This window comes from Vidua macroura, chromosome 2 (assembly GCF_024509145.1).
Source record: "Vidua macroura isolate BioBank_ID:100142 chromosome 2, ASM2450914v1, whole genome shotgun sequence".
NCBI classification, from domain to species: domain Eukaryota; kingdom Metazoa; phylum Chordata; class Aves; order Passeriformes; family Viduidae; genus Vidua; species Vidua macroura.
Genome location: NC_071572.1, coordinates 70,539,880 through 70,565,547, shown reverse-complemented (window position 1 = coordinate 70,565,547; position 25,668 = coordinate 70,539,880). Strand labels below are relative to the sequence as shown.

Genomic DNA, 25,668 nt, shown 5'->3' with positions numbered 1-25,668 from the left:
TGAACTAAGTGCAAGGAACTGCTCTAATGAGCTGGTGTATGTGTGTACTGAAAACTGGACCAGAAAAGCATTTGTGAGGTGAAGGGACTGATGACACAGACAAGGTTCAGGACCTGAAGGCAGACCTGTCCCATTCCCCTTCTTGCTGTACTGAGTCATTTCAGCTCCTTATCTAAATCCCTTTGTTGGTCAGGGGGAGCCTTTTTTGGGAGCTGACTCGAAAGTATGTGAACTCAGATGCCCGAACAGCATCTGTTTCTGCTTGCTGGGGAGGAGGGAGCTGAAGGTTTCGCTCCTTCCCCCTCTCTTTAATGCCCCAACGCTCTGTTCCCTCCTGGCACTCCAGCAGCTCCAGTCCGCACCTCTGTAGAGGAAGGCAAACCCTGCAGTGACAGAGTCATGTTGGAGGGCAGGAAGGCACCTCGCAGCGAAGGGCTCGGCGAGCAGAGGAAGAGATTCACTGGAGAGGCTCCCGGTCTCTCCGCTTGTCACCGGACCCTGCTCGGCCCTTGCCGAGCTGCGGGCTGGTAGAGCAGGAAGCGCCTGGCCGCGCCAGGGGCTGCGTGGCCCCGCAGTGATTTCCTCCCGGGCAATCCGCTATCTGCCGACCGCCAGGGCAAATCTTCCCTCTTCCTTCCCCCATCCCCATCCCTGTTCCCCCAACTACTCTCCCCGCCTTCCCTCAGCCTCTCGCTCGCACACACACACGCACTTTACTGCCAAAAACCGTCCTCCGCCCCCTCCTCAGCTAACTTCCTTTCAGCATTTTTTTTTTTTTTTTTTTTTTTTTTTTGAGCTGGATTATCCTAGGATTTGTAAAACGGGGGAAAGGAGAGAGCGACTGAGCGGGAGTCAGGACAGGAAGCTGGTTTCTCATTCCTCCAACTGTCCAAAGCAGGAGGAGGGGAAGGGGGGGGAGCCAAAGAGGAGCCTTGTGCAGGCTCTTCCCCAGTCCCTTTTCATTAGTCCGTTTGAACTTCCAGTCTCCTCCGAAAGCCAAGAGGAGGACGACCAGACTGGGACGCCTTCTGCTGGAAGTGGCGACAGCGCGACTGACGAAACCCAGAAGGTGGCTGTGGAGGGTCCCGGGATCGCGCTGAGGGAAAGACGTCCTCCCACCATCTCCTGCCCCCAGCTTGCCAGCTCTGATGCGGGCAACCACCCAACCACCCACTTGCCTCTGATGAGAACCCTTCTGGGCTCAGGCTATGATCGCTGCTGCTGCGGGCTGTGGAGCCTCCTCTCGCCCTGACCTTCTTCTGCCACAGGAGCAGCCCAACATCTGGCGGGGATTAATGTTTACTTCTCTGGCTGGACGCTGTACGGGACCCCCGATGTTGCTCCCTGGGAGCGGGACACGGGCGGTGGTCTGAGGAGAAGAGCAAGAATTTTGTCGTCCAGCGTGAGGCTGGGGGGAGGGGGGCAAGGCAGGAGGGGGGTGAACCTCTTTTGGGACTAACCTCATGAAGAACAAGGGAGCCAAACAGAAACTCAAGAGGAAGGGAGCCGCAAGCGCGTTCGGCTGCGACCTGACGGAGTATCTCGAGAGCTCTGGGCAGGATGGTAAATGCTTCTTTATTCTCGCTTTGGTTGCAGAAAAGCCAAGCACATGTCCCCCTATTCTTACTGGCAGGACTGCAAACCAGACCTTTCCAAAAGCTAAGGGTTAGACAACCTGGAGCTGATTTATCCCCGGGAAGTGGAGTCACTGCCCTGTTACTCACAATGAATGAACGATCCGAAGATGCTTTGGTGATGCATCTGCATGACCTTTGCATGAGTAGTGCTGTGTGTGTGGAAAGGACTGGGCTGGGGTTCTCGGGTTGCCTAAGTGCATACAAAGACAGCCCAACATCAGTCGTGATGCCCTCTCCCATCTGCCTGGCAGTGGAGGGGGTAAGAGGCTTTTAGGGAGTCAGGTTTGGAAATCTGATCTGTGCTCAGTGTTGCCTCCTCCAGGATTTCAAAATCCACCTTAAGTCCATGAGACTAGAATTTGGGAGGACTCTAGAGAGGAACTGGACTCCAGTACAGTTCCCATGTTGTCCTTGGACTACTGGATGGAGACAGGACAGAGACTGGGTTATGGGGTGGAGTACGGTGTGTGGTGTAGGAGGCATCTGAGCTAAAATGTTGAGCTAACCACCCTGAGCTAACCACCCTGCCTGTTGGCTTTCACTCCTTCTCCCCTTTACCTTCATGCTCCAGGTACTGAATGAGAACACAGTAGCTCAGACAAGAGGTAACTCCAATAAAATAAGGGGGTCCTGAGTTTGAAATGGTCAGTCCTTGATGAGGGAAGGAGCAGAACATTTTTTCTTAAAGTAGGTTGGATGACAAGAGAAGTGGTTGTAAGTTTGGCCAGCAGAACGACCTGCAGTTTAGCAAGAGGAAAAAATAAATACATGCCTGTTACCATCTGTGATGTTAGCATTACGATCCTGATTTAGCATTATGTTCCAATTTGAATTGACCATTTTTACCAATGTCAGGTTATTTCAAGGAAAAAAAAAAAAAGACTTCTAGCAGAAATGTCAGCTTTGTACAGGGAGAGCTGTACAATCAGGTCTTTCATTTGCTGATGAGCCTGGCTGATGAAGTGCAGTGTGGAACCGCACTGGCAGAGGGATGAGCTACATAACAGGAGTACTTTCCATTGCACAGTGAAGAGGGCAGTAAATTTATCACTTAGATGAAATGTTATATATGGGCATTTATTTAGGTATGGGGGAAAACCAGCCATTCAATTTCATTGTGTGTTGTCTGCAACAGGTACTGGATCTTTTAACTTGTATAGCTTTTAATGGCAACTGAATTAAGTGTCAAAAAATAACAGACTTAATGAACTGATGTACTTTTGCCAGTGTGAGGTGCAGACAGATAAAATCCATCCAGTGCTACCATGGACCTCTGTGGTGGAGGAACTGTTTACAGCTGTTTACAGGAGCACTGGAAAACAGCACAGGCAAGGCAGGCACAGGCAGTATATTCACTTGAAGCAGCAAGGGGAATTGTAAAGGCAAAACCATAGTTACTGCAGTTGAAATTAGGCCAGATGAGCAAAATCTATTACCTAAAATCACATAGGTTTTTTTTTTTTTTTTTTTTTTTTTTTTTTTTTTTTTTTTTTAATATAGTCTTTTGAAAACAAGAAGGAAGGACATTTTCTCAAATCTCATTTGTGGCATGGTTCACAGTTCCAATGTACTTATCTCTCCATGCTGAGGAGCAGTGGGGAGAATAGGAAGTTCCTTTCCTTTATGCAATACTGCTGTTTGTTCAGTAGCACATCTCACTGCCCAGTGCTGTGGGATCCAGAAATGAAAGAGTTGTTGTAGGTTTATTGGTAAGGGTGTAAGTTGGATTGGAAGTTACAATTCATCAGGACAAGGGGAAAAGAAATTAAAGTATTACAGATAATTAATTTTGTTGGTAGGAGGACTCTCAGGATAAATAAGAATGACCAAGAATGCTGAAGTGATGTACTGGGGAAAAAAGGAAGGTTGAGATGTCACCAGGACATCCTGAACTTGCAACCAAATTAGAAGAGCATTCAGAGTATGAGAGATGGTTGATCTGGGGAGAGTTGAATTGTCCTGCTAAGAATTATTTCCAGTGACAAGTCATTGCTCCTGTAAGCAGCAGGTTTTATAGGGACATAAGGCTGTAACTTTCTGTCTGCTTTGTTTTCTTCTCAGTGCTGTGTGTTTAACTGGTGGGATGTAGGCACAGGTTGTTCCCTACTAAGTAGCAACAAAGTTCTAAGAGTGTTCCTGGTATCTGAGAGTGGTGAGGAGCAGGAGAGCACTTTGGCTGCTGTCCAGCAAACATTTTGTTGTGGGCCTTTCTGAAAGTAGGTTTTAAAATGCACCCAGAAGGGTTAACTGGAAAAGAAGATGCTGTGGGCCCGGCAGGACGTGAGTCATATTGGTTGTACTTTCCGTGCTCAGGTTTGCTTTATGCTGTCCTGCAGTGCCGTTGTGTGTGACTGGAGCTGCACAGGCAAGGAGAGGCCAAGACTTGCTTTGCTGGTGCTGGCCAAGGGAGCACAGGGGATGGCCAAGGCTAGTGAAGATGATTCAATTTGGAATTTTCCCCTCTGGGTTAGTACATGACCTTTACAGTTAGGGGGTGCTGCACTACTTGTGCGATGCTTTGTGGAGGAGAGGCACAACTTAAGTCCCTACATGCTTGTGGTTGTTGACAAGCAGCTTGAGCTTTCTGTAAGGACCTTAGTCCCTGTGTTGTTGCCAAATTCCAGTGGAGAGAATTATATTCTGCTAAAGGTATCAGCATTTCCTCTCTTCCCATTTAACTCTTTAATAACTTGCTATGGTTCTCTTCAGAGACAGCCAAAGATCCCACTGTCTCCTTTACCAGACCCATGTACCCAAGCCTCTGTTAGAAAGAACTTTATGATAATAAAATAAAAGCTGCAGCAGAACTACAAAGTGTTTAAAAACGATCAAATAGGAAGACTTCAGCAGGTACAGTGAAGCAGCTCAGGAGCAAAAAACGTGATACAAAGCCTTTAGCCCTAAGCTGATTCTTCAGATCTGACACAGGTCAGTGGTGATGGGCAGATGTGTATGTCTGGTGGCTGGTTACATACTCAGATGTGTTGAATTTACTGTGTTTCAAGTCAGTTCCTGTCAGTACCACATTTGACCCTACTTGGCCTTTTCCTGCTGGCAGTCTCTGCACAGACACTGGTCACACTTCTTATGGGGCAGACTGCTATCAGTGCACACAAGCATTTAAAAATCATGACTCAGGCCACAGAAACCACTACATAAAATCTATGCTGGGTTCTTTGTCTGCTTTTTGTTTTCCAAAACTTCAGTGTGCATCTGGGTTATGTTTTCAAGTCTTTCTTTGGTAAGAGGGCTAGAAACTTGAGGGAAAATAAACTTCTCTTCCTCCTCACCATAATTATCAAACAATGGCTTAAATAGCAACGTGTATGAGGACAAACTCACATCAGATATAAAGGAATGGTGGCTGGCAATACCAATGAGGAAAAGTTGTCTAATTTTATGTAGTCCCTCCTGTGTCACTTCTAGCACTGAATCCTCACTTGAAGGCAAGTGATCTTTGAAATATAAAAGCTTCACTAGAAAGCAGTGTCCATGCACAGACTTTGGACATGGATAGGTGTCCATGCAGAAGGAAGTGAGTACTAATGCCCTCTACTAAAACTTTTTACTGTGCCAAACTTTATTGAAATGGATCAGTGTAATGGGACTCACAGATAATAGTCTTGAAGGATTAACATTAGAGTCATGTTTTGGCTTCTTGATAACCAGCTTGGTTTCCAGAGGAGAAAAATGCATTGTGCCTCTGCTGATGTGGGAGTTGCACATCAGGCTCTCAGTTACTGTAATAACAACATTATAATTTTCTGGTGACGAGTGGGCCAGCAGAGGAGACAAGACACAAGTTTGTGCACCATCTTTAGCTGGGGCAGGACACTCTGAACTGCTTAAGAAAACAGTCACAAAGAACAGTCTTGCTTCTGGTTATATCACAGAAGTATTGTAAGAGGAGGCTGTTGTAAGAGTCAAAGCTGTTAAAATGAGAGGAACTAAATCAAAAGGAATTTTAATATTCCCAGTTCTTTTAACTGTGGGCGATTCAAGCTGGGATTTCAGGTATACAGCCAGGTACAACTTCCACTCTTTAAAATGGAAATGCACACAGCATCTACAAGAATTGTTTTTTGATGGTAAAAGATAATCCAGTCTTTTGCATAGGAACCACTACCAATCCAGATCTACCTTTGCTTCATATGCTTAGAACCAGGTAGGACTTGGAAAATGGCTGAATGTTTCCTGTGTTTTTTTGGTATGCTGGTGTCTAGATGTTGGGCTAGGAGGTGCTACCAGGTGTGCATAAAGCCAAATCTCAGACTTGGTGCCTTGTTCTTATGGTGCAGGTCAGCTCTGTGTGACTGAGACTCCCCTATTTGCTGGAGAGTTAATTCTGCTGTTGCTGTACCCCTCTGTGGTTTCTTCCACATCTGTTTCCTGCCTGATGTTGTCTGGTTGGGATGCAATGAGCTCAGCTTTTCCCCTCAACCCCCTCCCACACTCCCCATAGCTCCCTCAATGGCTCTCACTCTGAGCCTGTAGCACCCAAACCCCTTTCTATCTATTCATCTAATGCAGCTTATTGGCTTTGCTTTAGAAAAAGGGCTACTTCGTTTGAGAAGTTTTGAAGCCACCAACTCCCTTGTTCTCTCCACTTGAGGGGAGAGAGAGCAAAGCCAGCCAGCAGCTCTCCCTGAGGCTGGGAAGGGAAGAGGAGCTGTTATCTTCAAATGTAGACAGGGAGACATGTGAGGAAACCCTTACAAGTCCCTTGATTGTAGTATAGGAAAGGAGACAACAACATGGCTAACCCATATGACATTCTTCTGTGCTTTGTGGCTGTGCAGTGGCTGCTTCTGCCTGGTCACAGCTGCATTTGAATGAAAGAATAAGGAAAGTTTTCATTTTGCATTAGTGGTCTCAACAAGGTGGTGGCTCCGGCCAGCCCTGGCTCCATAAGCAGGTTCTTCAATGCATCTGAGAGTTGCAATAGGCAAAGACTTTGCTGTAGCATAGGCAAGTAGTTCAGAGGGAGAGCAGCCACAATAATTCAGCAGTGGCGTGCTGGGTACAAAGGAAAGGTGGGCTTGGATACTGCTTGCTTGTTTTGGTACAGCCCCTTAAGCACACTGTCCTCTGCAAAGTGATTTTGTCATCATGCATTTCACTGTGAAGCTGCCTTGTCCTTGTGACTGGATAAGGACACCTGTCACTCAGGAAAAAAAATTCTTGCTTCAAGAACAGACTCCCTTTTGAATCAATCATTAAACCTGCTACACAGATGTGAAGCAGCTTTTCTGGGCCCTGTGGCTTTCTTTCCTCACTCTTGCATGACTTTTGGGACAGGAGCATGCTGGGATGAGCATGAGGGTGCATGCAAGCCCATAGCACAAGTAAGTGTGTGCCATACAAGGCTGTATTTGTGTTCACTTAGGACATTTTTTTAAACTGCCTTTCCTGTAGTGATGTTTCAAAGTGAAGGCATGCCCATACTTTTGGGTAGGTGCTTTTGGTTAGTGATGCATGCAAGAAGTCCTGGGAAAACTGCTGAAGAATCATTAAAGGCAAAGTGGAGGAAAAAGACAAAGCTTATTTATTTTTTTTAAAGTCCCCTCATAAAAATGAAAATGCCACACACCCATTTAATCTGCTGCAGAAGAATGAAGAGCTGCATTCATCCTGCTCTCAAAATTAGAAACTGTGGCACTGGGGATTTCTGTCTCAAGAACTGATCAAGCTGAAAAGAAACCTTTTTATGGAGCCAAATTGCCTTCAATTTAGATCTCTTTCTTGACCTACCTTACTCTGTGGCTATGCAAACACTTCTCTTCATTCATGGAAGGAAGCAGCAGGGGCTGGGAGGAGAGCAGGACAAGAACGGGCTCTTGGGCTGGCTCAGAAATGCTTTCGTCCTCGTTTTTTGTGTATGGTGTGCTGCTGGGGTCTGATCCACATTTTCACACTGCTGATATGCTGGGAAACCACATGGCCTGCACTCTGTGGGGTCTGTTCCTGGCTCTAGTCATGCAGCCTGTGTGGATATTTAAGGCTGCATCCCCTCAACCTTGTGACAGGAGCAAAAGGGATGGTTGAACTCTGAAGTTTTGGGGGAAAAGAAGTGGGATTGTGTGATTATACAGTGAAGGAGAGCTGTGGCAGCGGGGTCTGAGAGCTGAGTACCTGTATTGGCAGGTAGAGGAGCTAGGCTGGGCTTTGAGGGGAAGACAGCTCCTTGGCCTTTCAGTGTCTGCCAAAGCATGTCCAGTGGACAAGAAACTTTGCTGCCAAAATGGATACTGTGGAGGAAATTAGTAATATTGTAAATTCTTGCATTTTCTCCACCCTCTGTCACAAGTGGAGCATCACATTTTGAGTCCCAGATACCAGCCTCTATGGCAACAAGTGAGAGCAAAAAGACACTGGGAACAACGGGAACAGAAGCCATCTGTTTGCTTCTGTTACTTTGCTGTTTCTTCTTGTTTTGGATTATGTTTGTGTTACTTCCTCAATCTGTTTCTGGTTCCTGGGACCTGGATTTTTGTGTCTCTGTGGCACAGTGTTACTGTTGTTTAACATTCATGTTGCAAGCTCAGCTCCTTGTTCTGTATTGACTTTCCATTGCTAGCACTGTGTGATTAGCAGAGAACTCTTGCATGTTGCCTCCTGCTTTACATTTCCCTTACTGAGCACTGCAGGAGGCAGATGTGTGGTTTGCATGCACTGAGCCCCACTTTGATCCCGCCTTCTCCCCCACCCCCTGCAAACAGCATGAATCACATCTTGCCTGCAGGTTTTAGCTTAGGACACATATTTTGATTTAGCAAATGTTTTCTCTTTGTTGGTAGCAGCTGATTTCATCTGAACTTGGAAACCGAGGAGTAGGGACTCCACTGCTTGTGGTGTCACAGCTCTCAAAGGTTCAGGAAAACAGCTGTAGTAGATGAAACACTGGCAGTGCATGGGGTGGATGTACAACACAGGCTGATCTAGACGTGATGAGCAAGTCTGGGAGGTCCCCACTGGTCAGGGGTGCTTGGGTCCCAAGCTTTGGTGTAGGCCTGGTTCTAATTTGGAGAGCTCAGAAAGCACGCATCTGTAACTTGGGCTTTGCATATATGACACAGTTCTACAGCAGCAATGTTTGCTGGCAGTCAGGGTTGTGCCAAAAATATATATTCCAGTGTTTCTCCTTTAACAGTAATAAAGGAAATGAAAACAGCCTGTCAGTAATGGTATAACCAGCCCTGCTCTGAAGGGCCAGGGGTGGGGTGGCTGTCAGATTGACTGCCCACATCATGGCTTGGACTGGATCTCTGTCTGGAGGGTGATTAAAGGATGGAGAGCTACCAGCATCTGCCTCCAGTCCAGCACCACCAACAGGGTGCCAGATACACTTAGAGCTCTGACATGGAAACCTACAGATATCTTATTGAAATGCAAAGGCTGCTAAATGGCTGCACTGCTGGTTATTTCAAGGGTAACTAGTGTTCCTAGCCATCTACTAGTGGCTCCTTTCCATACATTCCCAGAGCCTCAAGCCTCAGCTGTCCTTTGCTCGCATGCCAGAGTCTTCAGCTTCTCTGCTGATAACTTCAGTTAATGTGTTTTGCATTGTCAACAACAATAAAAAACCCAAAACCAAACCAAACCAACAAAGAAAAACCCACAGCCCCCCCCTGAAAAACCAAAACAAAAAAAAGAATTTGCAGTATGTTTACAATGCACGCAGAGAAGAGTGTAACATAAATTGAATTTATTGTTAAATGAAATTACATTGTGCAATTGTGCTGACTGTATTATTATAACTTTCATACTTAATTCAATAATGTAGACTCTGTTTTCTACATTTATCTGAAACCACAAGTAGACTTTCCGATCTTCTGCAGATTGCAGATATGAAAGTACTTAACCATGGACTTAAGACCTACCTTTTTGTCAGATGTTGGGGCCTTTGCATACAATGAAGTTATAGACACCAATACTAACCTTCACCCTCGCTCAAGTGCCAGATCACTGCCAGCCCTGTGTGTGAGAGCGAGGAGTTCAGTCCCTAATGCTACAAGTTTTCTGGTACACAAGTGCACAGGGAAGTGCCAGTCCTCTTCTGTTTCACCCCCCTGCCTTGAACACAAGCCTGCAGCTGGATTAGATTCCCCATTTTCACCCAGGTGGGGGCCCTTTTGATTTTAACAGTGCACCAAAAGGGGAAGAGAAAAATTCATGCTTTTTGCAGTTGCCTTCAGTTCCTCCACCTCAATTGGCCATGTTCTCACTTGGAAGCAGCCACCTGGGCTAGGCTCAAACCAGCCTTCTTCTACCTGGTGTCACCAGCTGATGACCTGTGTGACAGACTCAGTTCCAGGCAGTGCCAGGTTGGCTGGATAGCTGCCTCGTCTTAGGTGAGTTAATGTCCATGTAGGAAGAGTTACCTTAACAGCAGTAGAAAATGTTACAGAATCACAGAATTACTGAGCAGGGACTTCTTGAGATTAACTAGACCAAACCTTCTGCTCAAGCAGGGTCAGCTTGAGCCAGTTGCCCAGGACTGTGTCCAGTTGAATTTTGAAAATCTCTACAGAATTTTGAATATAACCTCTGTGAGCAAACTGATCCAGCCTCAGACTACCATCAAAGTAAAAAAGTATTGTGTTCAGATGGAGTCTCCTGGTTTTTAATTTATGTGTCTTTTATTGTCAATAGGCACAACTGAGAATAGACTTGCTCCCCTTTCTTCATTCCCTTCCAGCAGGTCTTCATTCGCACTGATAGAGCCTTCCTGCCTGAACAATCCCAGCCTCTCTTCATAGGAGAGATGCTTGAGTCCCTTATTCATCTCCATGGCCCTGAGCTGAGCTTGCTCTAGTAAGTCCTTCTTGTACTGTGGAGGACATAGGACATAGGACTCCAGCTGTGGGCTCAGCAGTGCTGAGCAGAGGGGAAGGATCACCTCCCTCAAGCTGCTGGCAACTCACCTCCTAACTCTTCTGATGTTCTTAGTAATCTATACAGTTACTAGCAGAAATTTTCCTTGGTATTCCAGTTTTTGCTGGCAATTCAATCAATAATGTGCAATCAGGATGTTGTAAAGGATCCTTTCTGCCTTGCTTAATGCTCTTTCTGGCCTGGTTAATACCCAAAAGGAACTGTCTTTTCATAAAGAGCCCCAGTTCTTTAATGGTTTCTGAAGTTTTGCTGCTGGTCAGCCCAAATAAATTAATTTATATAATACACTGCTATGCTGCATCTTCTGAAAGCTGTGCAGAGCCTTGGCTTAATAGAAAGTCTACAAAAATGCTTTGAAGCAGCACACCTTTATCAGGTGGTGTTTGTAAGACCTCCCCTAAAGCCACGGTATACAGAACCAGGGCATTGTGGTCAAGTTCCTTTCTGCCAAAGCATGTCCAGCAGACTGGAGAGTGAGAAACTTTGCTGTCAAAATGGATACTGTGGGGAAAATTATTAATAATGCAAATCTTGCTTTTTCTTCACCCACTCTCACAAATGGAGCACCACATTTTGAGTCCCAGATACCAGCCTCTATGGCAACAAGGGAGAGCAGAAAGGCACGGGAAACAAGGGGAGCAGAAGCCGTGTTACATCTCCAGCACAGGGATCAAGCAAGGGGAGGGGAAACTCACATCCCTTTGCAGGATTCTCAGCTGTGTCTGCTGCTCTTAGAAATATGCCCTGAGCAGCTGACTTGGGTTCATAGCAATTTGTCTCCAACTCCTCACTGCCCTCTTCTACACTCAGGGCTCAGCTAACTAAATGCCTTTGGAAATGCTATTATCTCTTGTGCTCTCTGGGGCCAGGAGCAGCATGGAGATTTATCATCTGGAACAGGAGGCTTTGTTTAGTTCTATAAAGCACAGAAGAGTTAAAGAAAGAACAAAAAATAAATGCCAAACCAAATGCAAAACTCACTTTAAATCTCATGCCCTTTATTTGCTCTCACCAATCTGGGAACTTGCATGTATTTTGTCATGTCATTAGATACTGTCACATGAGGAAATGTTTAGAGGAGATATACCTCCATCTCTAGAATAGGGATTGAACATGCAAATGGCCAGGAGACATTCCTGATGTAACTACATTGAGTAATTTATTTCCTGAAGAGCATCAGACAGGAGACCAGGTCAGCTTCTCCAATACAAACTTCATTTAAAGGATGCCACTGCTGGTTTTCACTAAACACAGCAGCATTGATACCACCTTTTTACCTGAAAGATGCTGAACATGCTCACAAATTTTCTATACGCTTGGGATGCAAGGCTGAGAATCCAGGCTGGATCTGTGCTTGAACTCACCATCTATATTCACTGGCTCATCAAAAAATGCTGATTTAGCAGAGAGAACGCTGGGAGGAAGGGTGTGTGTGTGTGTGTATGTATGTGTGTTTATCTGCAGCTGAATATTTCAGTTGGGATATTTTTGATGCATTACCATCTCAGCAGTGAATGTGACTGTCAGTCCTGTTGCAGACAGGCTGCTTGGCACAACAGAGCCATCCGGCATGTGGAAAACCCTTTGCTGCACATGCAACTGGTGCTGGTTTTTCTATTCCTCTCCTGTTGTGCTGCTGCTGCTGGTGGTGGCAGTCTCACCTCAGGAGGTTCAGAGGTGTGATCAGGCAGGGTGAGCTTCCTTCTTGAGCCCTTGCATCTGTGCTGCAATTTGTGTGAAATAAATAAGCTGTCAGTGGGGCTGAATGGTTTACTTTCTTTGTGCAAAATCAGAGAGAGAAACAGCTTCACCATTTTGCTCTTTCTGTTTTTATCTTCTCAGTGTGCTTCAACTGGTAGTGCATTTCCTTACCCTTGTTCTGGTCAGGTAATTTCAGATACATGAGAGACTAAATTAGAACAAACTCTCTTGTGAGATTTATTGCATCTTCTGCTTCTAATCAAGCCAGAAAAATAGAGCAACAGACTTCCTTCTGTAATCCTGTTCTCTCCATTCCAGTCCCGACTGGAAACCAGAAGTACAACAAGGAGGAATGCAGAAAAAAAAAAAATAAAACCAAAACAAAACCCCCAAAAAAACCAAAAACAAAAAAAAACCCAAAAAAACCACCAAACAAACAGAAAAAAAAAAAAGTTAAAACAAATGTCCTGGAATCTCTAAGAAGAGCATGGGGTTTGACCTGAGGTGATGGCTCAGGGGTGCAGAGGGAACATGGAGGATTCTCCCTTCTCTCAAGTGTTTTCAGTTCCCTCTACTTAGCTGTCTTTTTTTTTTTTTTACCTCCACCTGTGTTACTCTCCCCATCTCCCTCCATTTTGATAACTTTATTGCCAGGATGGCAGTATGCACATGTTGCCAAAGTCAATATATCAACCTCTGTGCCCAAGGCAGGCTTAGGAGCAGTAAATGAGAAGAGCTGCTCTTGATCATTGAGTCCATCATTCTTCCCTCCTGGCTCGATAGTGACTTACATACTGCTGTCTAAGGTTCTCTGTGTAAAGCCACAAACGGGGACCAAGCCAGGGAATTCAGTTCTATATCCCAGTAACTTCAGTTTGGGGTCACCCTCCAGACTTGCCAGAACCTAGGTAAGGAATGGAATCCCCTGCAGCCCCGTCTGTAGATCAGGTGGGTGCAGGTGACCCAGGGCCTGCTGTCCTCCTCGGGGTGGCAGGCAGAACGTGGTGGTAGAGGCAGCTCTCCACCACAGCTCACAAACCTGCTTGAGGCGGGGAGGAGCTGATGTGACAAACACAAAGGAGGGCTAGGAGTCCTAATTAGTCCTCATTTCTATCCTGCTAAAATACCCATCTGTCACTCTGCTGCAATAATGAGATTTGAGAAGATGAACTGGGTACTACTGAGGGCCTTCAGCATGGTAGCTCAGTAAGTGTGCCACTGCTCAGCTTTAAGCCACACTTGCAGCAATTACACCCCAAGCATGTTTTTATGTCTGGTTAGCGCTTGCATGGGACTGGCCCAAAAAAATCTGCTACAGGAATGGGGTGGGTGATTCAGAAGATGGCAAGCGTAGTAACAGCTCTGTCAAGTTGCTGTCTTGGCATCATTTGGGGAAATGTTGCCATTTGGGCACATGGTAAAACAAGGATCCCAATATTTTAAAAAATCCCTGGTTTATCTTTTTCTTTCCTAGAGCATAGGGTCTCTTTTACAAATGCACATGCTGTGCTGTGTCTTTTCCTTTGCAGAAGCAATTTCTGCTGGAGCTAGGATTTGTTTTTTTATCCAGTGTCCTAAACTGTCACGTAGTACTGCTCTGCCTGGCTCAACAGCTGCCACCTCCCAGCCTAGAGGTGGGTGGAGTGAGTCTTGTTTTTGCAGTTTGTGAAATATTTCAGGATGTAAGGCACTCATTAAATTATTGATGTTAGCTCTTGGGCATTAAACAGATGCAGAACTGCAGCTCTGGATCCTAAGGGCTTTAGAGGCTTATCCCTGCCCTAATGATGGTTCCCTGTTTGGGATTTTTCATGCATCTCTTACTACAGATTTGAACTCACTGCAGTATGGTGGAAGGATTTAGCAGATGGACAAAGGGTGACTGCAAGGCTTCTCTTTGCAACATTATGTACCTGTGAAGCAAATCTAATTTAGCTCTGGTAGAAAAAGGGGAAAGACACGTGCATGTTTTCTTTAGGAGAATGGGAAAAATTAGAAAAATGTGTTCCTGCCTCTTGACAGAACATGTTTGCAGGGTATGAAAAGATTTTGAATAGTTGTGATTCAAGGAACAGTGCAGGTGCACCTGACATCAATTCTTGTGCTTAAGGAAAGATATTGCAGCTTGTAGCATGCCTTATTCCTATCCCTTTCCCCAGTCCTGCCTCCTTGAAAAGTGGCTGGCAGCAGTAGTGCTGCTGACTTTACCTCGTGGTGATGACAGGGTGGAGGTTGGGACTTTCAATGCAGCCCTGTCTCTGCAGAAACTTCAGCTCTTTGGCTGGGCTGTGGTGGTGAAAAACAGCATCTTGGCTGATGTGCGACAAAGAAGGGAAGGTAACAAACGTGGCACCATGAGCTGTTGAGATCTCTGGGCAACTTTGATGGCTGCTTGCTGGTTCCCAGGGAACCAACTGCAAACAAAACTCCGTGTATGGCAGGAAAATCCGCTCCCAGGTTTGACAGGGGGTCCCGTGTTTGTATGGGAAGTGTTCAGGAGGCTTCTCCCTTCACTTCTGCTTTCCCACCCATTCTCCCCTCTCTGCTTGTGGGGGCACAAAACCCTCCTGTTTGCTGTGGGGCAGAAGAAGGGCGAGGGCCATCCCTGACCCTCTCCTCCCCTCAGCAGTTTATATGGTAATTAGCTCGTCCCTACCAGACAAGCCCACAGCCCAACAGAGCGATAATTCAGATGCTGAACAATGTCCAATTATTCCAGCCCTGGGAGCAAGAGGCCACTCCCTGACACGTGGGCTCCATGTCCCTGGCCAGATGGCTCCTCAAGCTCCCTTGGCTGTCCCAGTAATGCTGCTTGGGGAATTTGACACGTGTCAGCAGTTTTGGCTGAGTGCTTTTGTGAGCTACCAGCAGTGCAGTTCCCTGAAATATTGGGAAGAGCTCTGTGTGCGCCCCGGGGAGTGCCACCCACTCCATGTCCTGTGCTGGAGCAGGGCTGGTGGCTACAAGGGAACATGAGTGTTCACGTGTGGAGGGAGATTTTGCAGCCTCAGCTTGGCTACCTGTGTCCCTCATCTGCTTTGGTGACCTGCTGGAGATGTAAGCAGCTTAAAAGCACACCTTTTGCTTTTCTCTGCATTCCAGCATTTGTGCACCAGTGAAGGCTGAATTGCTCAGATTGGAGTTTGAACTGCATGAAGGAGGTGGCAGGAGTCACATCCATGGCATGCCACAGGCTGTGGCAAGCTCTGCTCCTGCCACTGCCTGGCTCAATGAGAGACCTTAAGGCACTCCTTGTTTTTCCACATCCTACCTCCCTCAGTGATTAAATGATGCTGGTATCACCTTATTTTTGGTGCAAAGTTCCCATTATTGTTGTTATTAAATGGGAAGAGTCGTAGCTGTTTTCATCACCCAGTACTGAAAAGTGGGCTCCTGCAGCTCTGGGGAATGACACATTGGGTGAGAGTGAGGGCAGGAAAAGATTGGGCTCACCCAGCTTGCCTGTCTCAGCAGGTTCCATACCAAGAGCCTCTGAGGGAGGTGTGAGGAGCACCAGGGTGGCATTACATGCCCACGGTGCTTTGTCCTGACTTGGCGAGGCTTCTGCCCCGATACGTGGCAATTTAGCTTTGAAGAGAACATGACAGCCATTTACCATCTAACCCCTGGGGTTAGGAAATGGAAAAAACAATGCAGTATGGATCTGAAATAGCAGAAGAGATTACCCTAGACTGGAACTTGGCCAGGCTACTTCTGCTAATCTTGCAAAAAAAAAAAAGAAAAAAAAAAAAGGAAACCAAGCAGAAAAATAAAAAAGTGCTATAAAGAATTTCTGCAAGACTTCATTTTATAGTCTCTGATTTAGAAGGGAGAATATGCAATAACACAGCTTTGCCTTTGCACACCATGGGTTCATTACTGACTCATGGATAGGACTGCCTCTTACAAGTTGCCTGCAGCAACTTTGATTGATTCTGGTTTTGGGACCAGGCCCAACCTTAATTTATGGATAGAAGTAATAATAATGCATCCAAAGAAACAGCTGGGAGGAAAGAAGTGTGGCAGAGAAATGGAAAAGGACACTAGAGGAAATGGATAGGAAAAGGGAATAAGGGCAAAAGTAGTATGGAGAAAAGCATGTGAGGAAATTCCAATATGCTTGAAAGGGAGGAGGCAGAGGTTGGAAAAGCTAGTCTGAGGACAAAACTGACTGTACTGGAACAAATGGAGACTGCTACTGAATGGTGGAAGAGAGAGGGCTATAAGTGGGAACAAAATTCAACATCGTGGCAGCTTTGTTAGTAGGGGTGGAACAGAGGGAGAGACATTGTTTTGGGTACAGACAGCTGAAGGATAGACAGGAACATGCTCAAAGTGTCGACCACTCTTTTATCCAAAACTCCTCTTCTAGATATTTACCCAAAAGTGAGCCAGGGCAGTTGGTAAAAGAATAATTTCTGACTCGTTTCAGCCCTTGGAACAAGCTTGGTTTTATGAAGTGCAAAGGAGATGCCATTGAGTTACTACATTGCAAGTGACGCTTTTTTTTTCATCAGCCAACTACATTTTTTCATGCCCCTTTTGGCGCCTAACCGATGTTAAAATGAGCGTCAGTCTCTGACTAGTTCCAAAGTCTATGGATGTGAACAAGAGCAGCTTTGCCTCACTTGGATAAGCTCTCAATACTTAATGTTTAAATGTGCTCATCTTCATCACCTGCTGAAGGATGCGGTGCTTCAGCTTCCTTTGCTTTGGAAGTCTGTGCTATGAATCAAAACTTCTCTGATTTTACAGTCTCCAGCAAGGTCCTGCTTTTAGATCATTCAGTTCATCCCCCTTTGAGACACACCTGTGCAAGAATATGAACTTCGCCTGGAGTTTTCTTCCCTCTGAAACACGTCAGCCATGTACTAAAATCAGGATAAAGGTCATGGCCTGAAGTGTGTGGCTCAGCTGTGTTGGCTGTGGAGAACTGCAAAGGCAAAGAGATGATGGACTTGTACAGCAGTACTGTAGCTATCAAAATGTAAGGAAGTTTGATTAAGTATGATCTCAACGCCCTTTTCCTGCAACACCCCTTCTTGTGTTTGCAAAGTGTTTGTTAGTGTCTCAAAGCCCTTAGTACAGCAAGATCCAGGAATCAGAAAGACAAAAGAAACACAGTCCAGAAACCCAATTCCTGGACATATGCCTTTGAGAAATGTAGTGCATTAAAGGATTTTTTCTTTGGTTGCTTCCTCTTTCCTTGCTTCCTCCAGTCGTTGTTATTCCCAGCAACGACTTTATTTACTTATTTGCCTCTTCCCAAACCACTGGACAGACGGGGGCTTCATCAGGGAGCAGTTTAGCTGGAGTGGGCAAAACAATGGGGCTTTAATCAGGGTGCCTCCAGCAGCCACTGCTGGCGAGAGGTTTCTCTGAATTCCCAATGTGGAACAGTTGCCTCTTTCATGAAGTGCCTGTGGGATGAGCACAGGATTGCTACACCCAAAGCATTTTCATGCAGCCACAGCTCTCTGAAAGGAAACACTGCTGAGGATGCCGCCTGCAACGCCCCAAGCTACTGGGTGACCAGCATGAGAGAGTCTTTCTTCCAGGCCTGGGCTGTGTTTGCCTTCCACATGCAATCTGTGAATAGCTCAAGCCTGGAAAGTGTTTAGGAAAGCATCTAACTTTTTTCTTAAAGGAGAAAAAAAAAAATAAAGGAGGGAAAAAGAGAACGTCAGGGATAAAGAAATAGTTTCCAGTGACTTGATGCAGTGTGGCCAAACTATTTGTAATAATTTCCTTTAAATTCCTTTTATATAGAAAGAATTAAATATTAAATCATGAATCAGGAAGCAGTCATCCCGCCAGCCAGTGACATGTACAGAGAGATCAGAGCAAAGTGAGAAAGACACAGAACAGCAGGAGACTTGCAAAAATCTTTTTTAGCTCTCTCTTTTTCTTCCTCTTTTTGTTTAGTGTACACATTCATGTAGAACTAACATTTCTGACCCAAAAGAAGCTGCAGGAATCTCCTGCTGTTCCTTGTCTCTCCGATGGCAGCCCTAAATCTTCCTGTCCTGATGTGTCTCATCTGTCTGTGTTTCCTGATGGATGTTGTAGTCCCCAGATGTTTGGTTACCTGATTCATCTCAAAGAAGACTGTGAAGCATTAGGTATTTTAAAATACCCAGCTTTGTAATTGCTTTGTTTAACTTTGCAACATTCTGAACTCATATAAGGCAATAATAAAAATCACTGCTGTTTTCCTTCAAAGTTTTTTGCCATTGCTGCTTCTAAATTTGTGCGCACACAATGGCTTTGCCTTTGCACTAGCAAGGTTTTAACATTCCTGTTTCCTGAATTTGCATTTTTCCAATGTTTTTTTTTCAAACCCTCTGTAAATGTTCCTATCAGGAGTGCCCAGGCTTTTGTGTAAAGGAGGACGGACGTTACCCAAGGGCTAGCAAACTGAAGTTAAGAAATTTCCCCAACAAAATCTGAAGTCAGAAGAAACAGATCTTGTGCCTGTTGTCTACAAAGGTCTACAGGCCCACAAAGCTGACTTGAGTTGCATTTGAGTTTTGCATATCTCAGGAGCCTGCTGGATTACACTCTGGAGCTCTCTGGAGCCTTTGCTGTGTCTTGGCCAAAATTAGAGATGAAGATGCCTCTCTGAAGCCCTGTTCATTTCTTGAACTTATTCTTCTCAGATTGCTCTGATCAGGGCTGAATTTGAAGTACAGACGCCTGACTTCAATTTCGCTGAAATACAGGGTGTTCATCTCAGGATTTTTATCTGAGTCTGTCTCTAGCTTGGCTCCAAGGGAAAAGAGAATAAATACTACAGGCCAGGAGACTGCAGATGCAAAAAATTATAGGCTTTAAAATGTCACTAGCTGAGCACATAATAGATATTCTTCGCATTTTATGATTAGCTGTTGTGTTCTGTTGGCCAGTGCTGCCTTCCTGATGCAATTTATAAAGGAGTCTCAGGTCAGAGTGAGGCAAGCCAGATTCAAAACTGGATTTCCTGAGAACACCACTATCTTTTGCAACTTTTCCTTAGTTTTCTTTGAGCAGGACAAGCTCGCCTGTGTACACCTGACTGTGACTCCCATCCGCTTTGCCATCTCCCCTTCCATTCCTAGTCCAACAGGACATCATCCACCCAAATATCTGCTTGCATACTGTAAAACTGACTGGTTTATGAAACAGGTTATGCAGCTGAATCATGCCATCATGCCCAGCATTTCAGATCAAGGGAAGTGCATTTTGTGTAGGATTCATACAACTGTCTCATGTCGCTGCCCAGAGCCATCATAGAAACTGGGATGACCTGAATGCTGTGTGTGAAACCAGTCTCTACATGCGGCCATCTGTGCCTAGGGGACCAGGGCATTGGTCTTTAGACCTTGGCAGTTGTATCTGCACTTCATGGATTTGTAGCTTCCTTGCAGCTCCTTTCATCCGCTGCTCAGGTGGGCCAGAGGCGTAGCTGGCCTCACTGAATGTCCCCTGCCTGGCATCCTCTGGTGTATGAAGCTGTGGAGTAGAAGGGGATGTGAAGAGATGGAACATCCAACAGTGTGGCAAAGTTGGATGGAGCAGGGCTGTACAAGCCAAGGGATCCAGTTAGGAGCATACCTCTTGTCTGTATGTTGTGCCACAAGCCTTCCCTAGCATGGGGCTCTCGTCACTCGCCGTGTCCTTTCAAGCACTCCATACAGAGTCTCCTGCAGTGGGACACAAGCAGTTTAAGGGATTTTCATGCTGTCAGGAAAAGAGTGTCTTCATTTTGTTACTGTAGCTCTGAAAGGTTTCTCCAGCACCTTGTTGCCTTCTGACTCCTTTGCCTCCATTTCAGCATGCTGCCTTTTACCACTGAGCTCCTCCAGAGGCACAGCCTGCATGGCATGGGGCCAGCCTCTGACCTCAGTGATACTAGTATAAATCTGGGATACTGCAGCCAACTGGTATGGAAGTACTCAGCTCTGAATATACAGAAAGTATTCCCAGCCATAAAGGGGCTTATGATTTAGGTTAGTGAAACAGCAGATCAAAGGCAATTTCTATGTGATTGGGGATACTTGCAAATCTCTCTTGTGACAAAGCGTTTCTGCAACATCCACACTTTTCCTGTTACTACCAGAGTGAGCCATTAATTAATTCCAAGGAAGTCCAAGGAATGCATCAGAACTCAACGGATGCCAAGGATGAAAAAAAACCAAATTTTAGGTGGATTTGTCCACAGAAGGTAGACTGTTGTAATTTGCTCCAGTTGACATTGAAGACAGTGGTGCTGTCAGCTCCAAGAGAAGTATGTTGTGTTGGCCTAGAATACTTCACAGATTTCTGAGAAACTCTTGGTGAGGATGGATATGGATCAGAGGAGTGCTCAAGTTGAATGCTTCAGTGACAGTGTCTGAATAGGAGGTTTTGGAGACCTGGAGACAAGGCATTGTCTGTTTTGAGGGCACTTGACACAGAATGACCTTTCTTGAATGAAACCAAGCTGCAGACAAATATGATCTTTTGTGAGATTTGCAGCAAAATTTCTCTTTGGCCAGGGTCACTTTTTGCTGTAGTTGAAGAAAATTAATGGATAATAAAGAGTGGGGAAAAGCGTTGTGATAGGAAAAGATCAACTGAACTTGAGAGATGCAGAGCAGAGAGCAGGAAGAGCCTCAGCTCATTCCTTAAATGGATCACATCCTTACCGTAATGCTTCCCAGGAAAGTGCAGTAGAGCAGCGTTGCTCAGGCTTCTCAGGCTGAAGCCAAACATGTTATTTTAGAGAGGCCATGACCAAAATATTGCAGCATATTGGTGGGCAAAGCAGAAAGAGAGAGCAGGACAAAAGCCCTGGAAGCCCTGAAGATCTCCCTTGTACAAACACTTCAGGTGGGCTGAGGAGCAATGCTAGGGCAGCCCTTACTGGGAAGTGCAGGCTAAAAGTGTTTCCTGTGATGGGGCAGAAAGAAATAGCCTGTGGTTGGTAGTTGCCTCAGCTGATTTTCCTCATTCCTTCCAAGAACGTTGCCCAGGGATGCTGTGACAGCAGGCAGAAACAGGGCTCAGCATAGACTCTCCTGCAATCTTACAGGGAACAACATGGGTCAGGAAGATCCCAGGTCATCTCAGAGCTGTCCTGGGGGCATCTGAGGAGGTCTCTGGGGCAGGATATGCCTGGCCACCCTATCTCTACCCTGACACACAAACCCTTGGATTTGAGAGAAGTCAGCAGAGCTAGAAGAGTAATGAAATCTGAGTTCTGACAGCCCTGCAGTCAGTTGGTTCAGGAGGCAGCAGTAATGCATAAATTTGGACTCTTCCTCCAGACAAAGCAGGGAATGTGTCTGAAGGGGTGGATATCCGTCCCAATATCCAAGGAGAGCCCTAGGCCCCCAGCATGGTTTTCCTGTGTGCTTGGTAGAATCAGCAGCTGCTGGTTAGGAACAGTCTGCATGTCCTTGTGCCAGCCAGGGCAACTGGAGGTGGATTTGTTTTCTGTTGATTTCATGGCTATGTTGCTGCTTCAGGCCACTGCCTTGGTGTGAGGAACAACAACATCCTAGAGGAGGCACCCAGTGAACTGCTGAGTACTCCACGGCTAGCCAATCTGCATGCCCAGCGTGGGAAGTGGTCAGACCACCCTGACGGCATCCACAAAGCCATCATGTTTGCTGACATTTCAAGGGAACAGAGAAGGGAACAAAAGCTGGGAACAAAAGCTAGGAACAAAAGTCTTTGATGCAATTTAGAGCTGCAGTTGGAAGATATGGGCCTGAATTGTAAATGCCAGATCCAAGTGCCTTTTTGCTGGGGAGGGATTTTAAACATCCATCCAGGTCCCAAAGGTGGGGCTTGAGTCTGAATTCCAGGGAAAGAAAATTATGCTGAAAACTGAGTGCGCTGTGAAATCAGAATGAAAGGTAAAAAAGGGAAAACATTGGGTAGCTGAGGAGATGGAGGAAGTCAGTAGACAAGGAATGCAAGAAGCATGGTATAACTGATATGTAAACAGAGCATCTTTTGCAAGGAATTCAGGCCTCTCCTCACCCACCCCCTCACCCCCAACCTCCCTTCCCTGAAATGATCAGAAATATTGCAGTTTCTCCCTAGATGACCCCTTGATACAGTCTTGCTATTATTGTGGTATTGAGTTATGAGACAACCATTCAAAAGGAAAAAGAAAAGAATTATAGAAGTGACACCAAGCCACAAAGCACAGGACCAATTCCAAACATTCCCAGGAACAGGGCTACTGAAGTCTGGTCTTTTGGTATCAACTGACTTCTAGGACAAACAACCCAAAAGGTTTCTCTGACCATCTGATCAGTGATCTCTGATTCAAATCTCCTGAGGTTTTAGCCTGTATGTTCAGGTTTAGGGTAGAACTTTGGTTAGGCAGATTCTTTCTGGTTTGGTGGAAACTTGGGGGAAATTGATCCTCTTCCAGAAAAACACATTTGTGTGAGATTTTCAACTCATCTTTCTGGGTCAATGATTCTGACAAACCAGTTGCAATTTCTGCATGCTTTACCAACTTCTGAATTTTTGAAGGTAAGTTTCTGTTTTCCAGGAGTTGAGATACAAGAAAACTGGTGGTTAACCTTAGGTCTTCCACTATCTCTGCGCATGACTCAGGCTGCCAAATAATTTCTGTTTCTCTTGTTTGCACCTATGGGATGAGAATGATCCTTATTCTCTGTTAATTCATGACTCCTTGCCCAGGGCTTAGATTTTTGCTGACATAAGCAAAGCACATTTTGTGAGACCATGCTGAGGTTTTATCCTCACAATGGGGGACGTGACATACAAGCAAGATTTCTGATGAGGGGTTTTTGTGTCCTGAGGGTTGAAAAGCAAACTATAGGACACTCACCTCCTTTTTCCTCATTCATTGACAAGAAACATATGCAATATTCTGGGCTTCAGCTTGCAAGGAACAGTGCTGCTGTCCTCAGAAGTGCACAGAGAGGAGCAAACACTAAGCAGGCATTGATGATATCACTCAATGTCTATTAGAACTGGTTCCTGTTTTACACTTTGCTGTACTCCATCTTCCCCTACCACAAGACTCCCTTTCATCCAGAATTGGAATAAAAAAGGAGAAACTACCCCTCAGTAAAAATTTTCCAAAAGGTTTAATTACCTTAAAAATACTGATAAAGGAGTAAATATATTTCACCTTCTAGAAACAGTGTATTTGAGTGTTTGGTTGAAAAATTGAACAGAATCCATGCATTCTGGTGAAACATTTTGATTTTGTGAAATGCACACTTTCCTACTGGAAAATCTTTCAGCTGGATGATTTTCAAGTGGCCTTTGTTCCCACATGCTTTAGTATCCAATTTAAACTCCAGCTGCTGGTTGTGGTTGTCCCTTGCTGTAGTGAGTGCTGGCACTTATGCTTTCCTTTAACACAACAAATTCTTCCAGGGAATCTTTCTGTGGCTTAAAAGGCATCACCTGATAAAGACATGGGAAGACCGCCGAGATGGTTTTGTCTTTGTCTCAGTGGCTGGTGCAGAGCCATTCCGTTCAGAGTAATCTCCTGACGGATTTTGAGTATCCAGGAAAGTTCCCTCCCACCCTCTCCCTGAGAAGGCAATTCTACATGATACTGTGTGTCAGTCTTACAAGGTTTGACCTATTCTTTAATATCCTCTCCTTCAAACTCTTGAGTTTCATTCACACAGCTCCAAGCCCTTGATCACCCAGAAGCAGCCGTTTCCCTCGATGTTGTGCCTCCCCTGCGCAGACCACTACTGCGTGCCTACATTTCTCTCCTGGTCATTCGGGCCAGCTGTGCCTATTTACCACCAGTGCTTTGTTCTTCCTCGCTAGTTATTCCCTGTAGGTCATTAGAGTTCCTGCTCCTTTTCTCTTCCTCCTCCCCATATGCCGTATGGTATCCTGTTTTCCTTGTAATTGTAGCCACACTGCAGAGCCGAAAGACTCAAGGATTTTTCCATTAATAATCCCCACACCCTTTTCCTGGTCAGTACACTGCTTAAGAGGGATTGAGGTAATTCATTCACGAATAGCAGGCAGTACGTAGAGAGGGAGAGAGAGCGACAGGAAGATGTGGGCTCGGTGGAGTCTGTTTGTCCTGCAGGACCCTTCAGCCAAAGGCAGTTTTGCTCGCAGAGCAGCTTGTGGTCCCCTATCCCACTGTCGTGTGTGAGCACTGACACAGCTCCAGCCATGGGGGGCACACCCTCTGTGCCTGGGAAGGCTTGTTCCAGTGTCAGCACTGCAAATTTCAGCAGCCCTGGCCAACTCCTGCTGGGAGAATGTAGGTGGGTTTTTTTTCCTTTGCGTCTTACACCCCTCACCAGCCGTTAAGATTTTGCAACTGCACCTTGAGTAAGAATTTCTTCTGGTGAGGAAAACTAAGCCCCAGACCACTCTCTTGCAGCTCTGCTGGCTCTGCCAGACTTGGGGCCACATCTGCTGTTGACTACAGTTGCATACAGCTGGAATAATTTTGTCCATTTGCCTCTGTGGCAATTTATGGACAGGAATTGGAAGTATAGTCCTTTGCTTAGTTACTGCAGTGTCACAGGAAGGCGACTAGGCCACAGATAGGAAAAAAAGGAGAAAATCACATTATAACAATATATTTTATTGACATATACCTGTGACTCACCCCAGAGGACCACTAGGAGCACTAGTTCTAGACAGTCTGCTATGGAACATGTCCTGTTCTGGTTACTGCTGTGCACCCCTTAGTAAACACCCTCCCCACCGCACCTGTTTGGCTATAGTGGTATGGATGTGATATAGAAAATGCTGGAGGGCTCTATTTCCCCAGTCAAAGGAAATCCTTTCTTGCTGGGGTCTATGTCCTAAGGGGACCCAGCTCCTTGCTCTGTGAGGGAGGCCATGGGACCACTGTGGCTGAAATCCTGTGAAGGGCAGGCAGCACTGTTACCCTCTGGCTGTGCGCCTCACCCTCTGCCCTGGTGTGTGTCCCTGTAGCCACAGGCTTCATGACTGTTTCTTACACTGTGCAGCAAACTGCAGACTTCCTGGTAGGAGATGGGACAAGCCCATTGGCTTCTCTAGCGGGACAAATGCAAACCTTGAATACCATGCGCTGGGGGAGGCCCAAAATGATGTCTGGTAAGGTTTCCTCTTCTCTGCTGTGGCAGTGGTACACACAACGGCAGTCTGTGGCGCTGAAGTGATTCAGCTTGGTGTGAGCTGTGTTCTGCACATTCGTTACCCATTTTCTCCACTGTCAATGAAACAGTGCTGGCAGTGGTAGTGATTCCTCCATTTGAGAGAATAAAAAGGAAGGCAATAGTCTAGTGTAAAGGTCTTGGCATTTCCCACAGCTTATGACAGTGCTGCTGGAATGCAGGGGCTGTGGCTGTAGCTATTCTATTGTGAGCTTACATTCCTTAGCAGTGGGAAATCGGCAGCTGTAATTGGTCTCTGATGTTCTCTGCTAATAAGTGATTTTCTGCTACTTGCA

At 45.7% G+C, this 25,668-nt stretch overlaps 1 protein-coding gene across 1 annotated transcript in view; it reads left to right on the top strand.

The window, feature by feature from the left end:
* Nucleotides 1-1,463: 1,463 nt before the first annotated feature.
* Nucleotides 1,464-25,668, top strand: part of ARHGAP31 (Rho GTPase activating protein 31) — a 59,921-nt gene continuing 35,716 nt past the window's right edge. The window contains exon 1 of the mRNA XM_053971072.1: nt 1,464-1,563. Coding sequence (XP_053827047.1) covers nt 1,464-1,563 — 100 coding nt within the window. The remainder of the gene's footprint in view (nt 1,564-25,668) is intronic.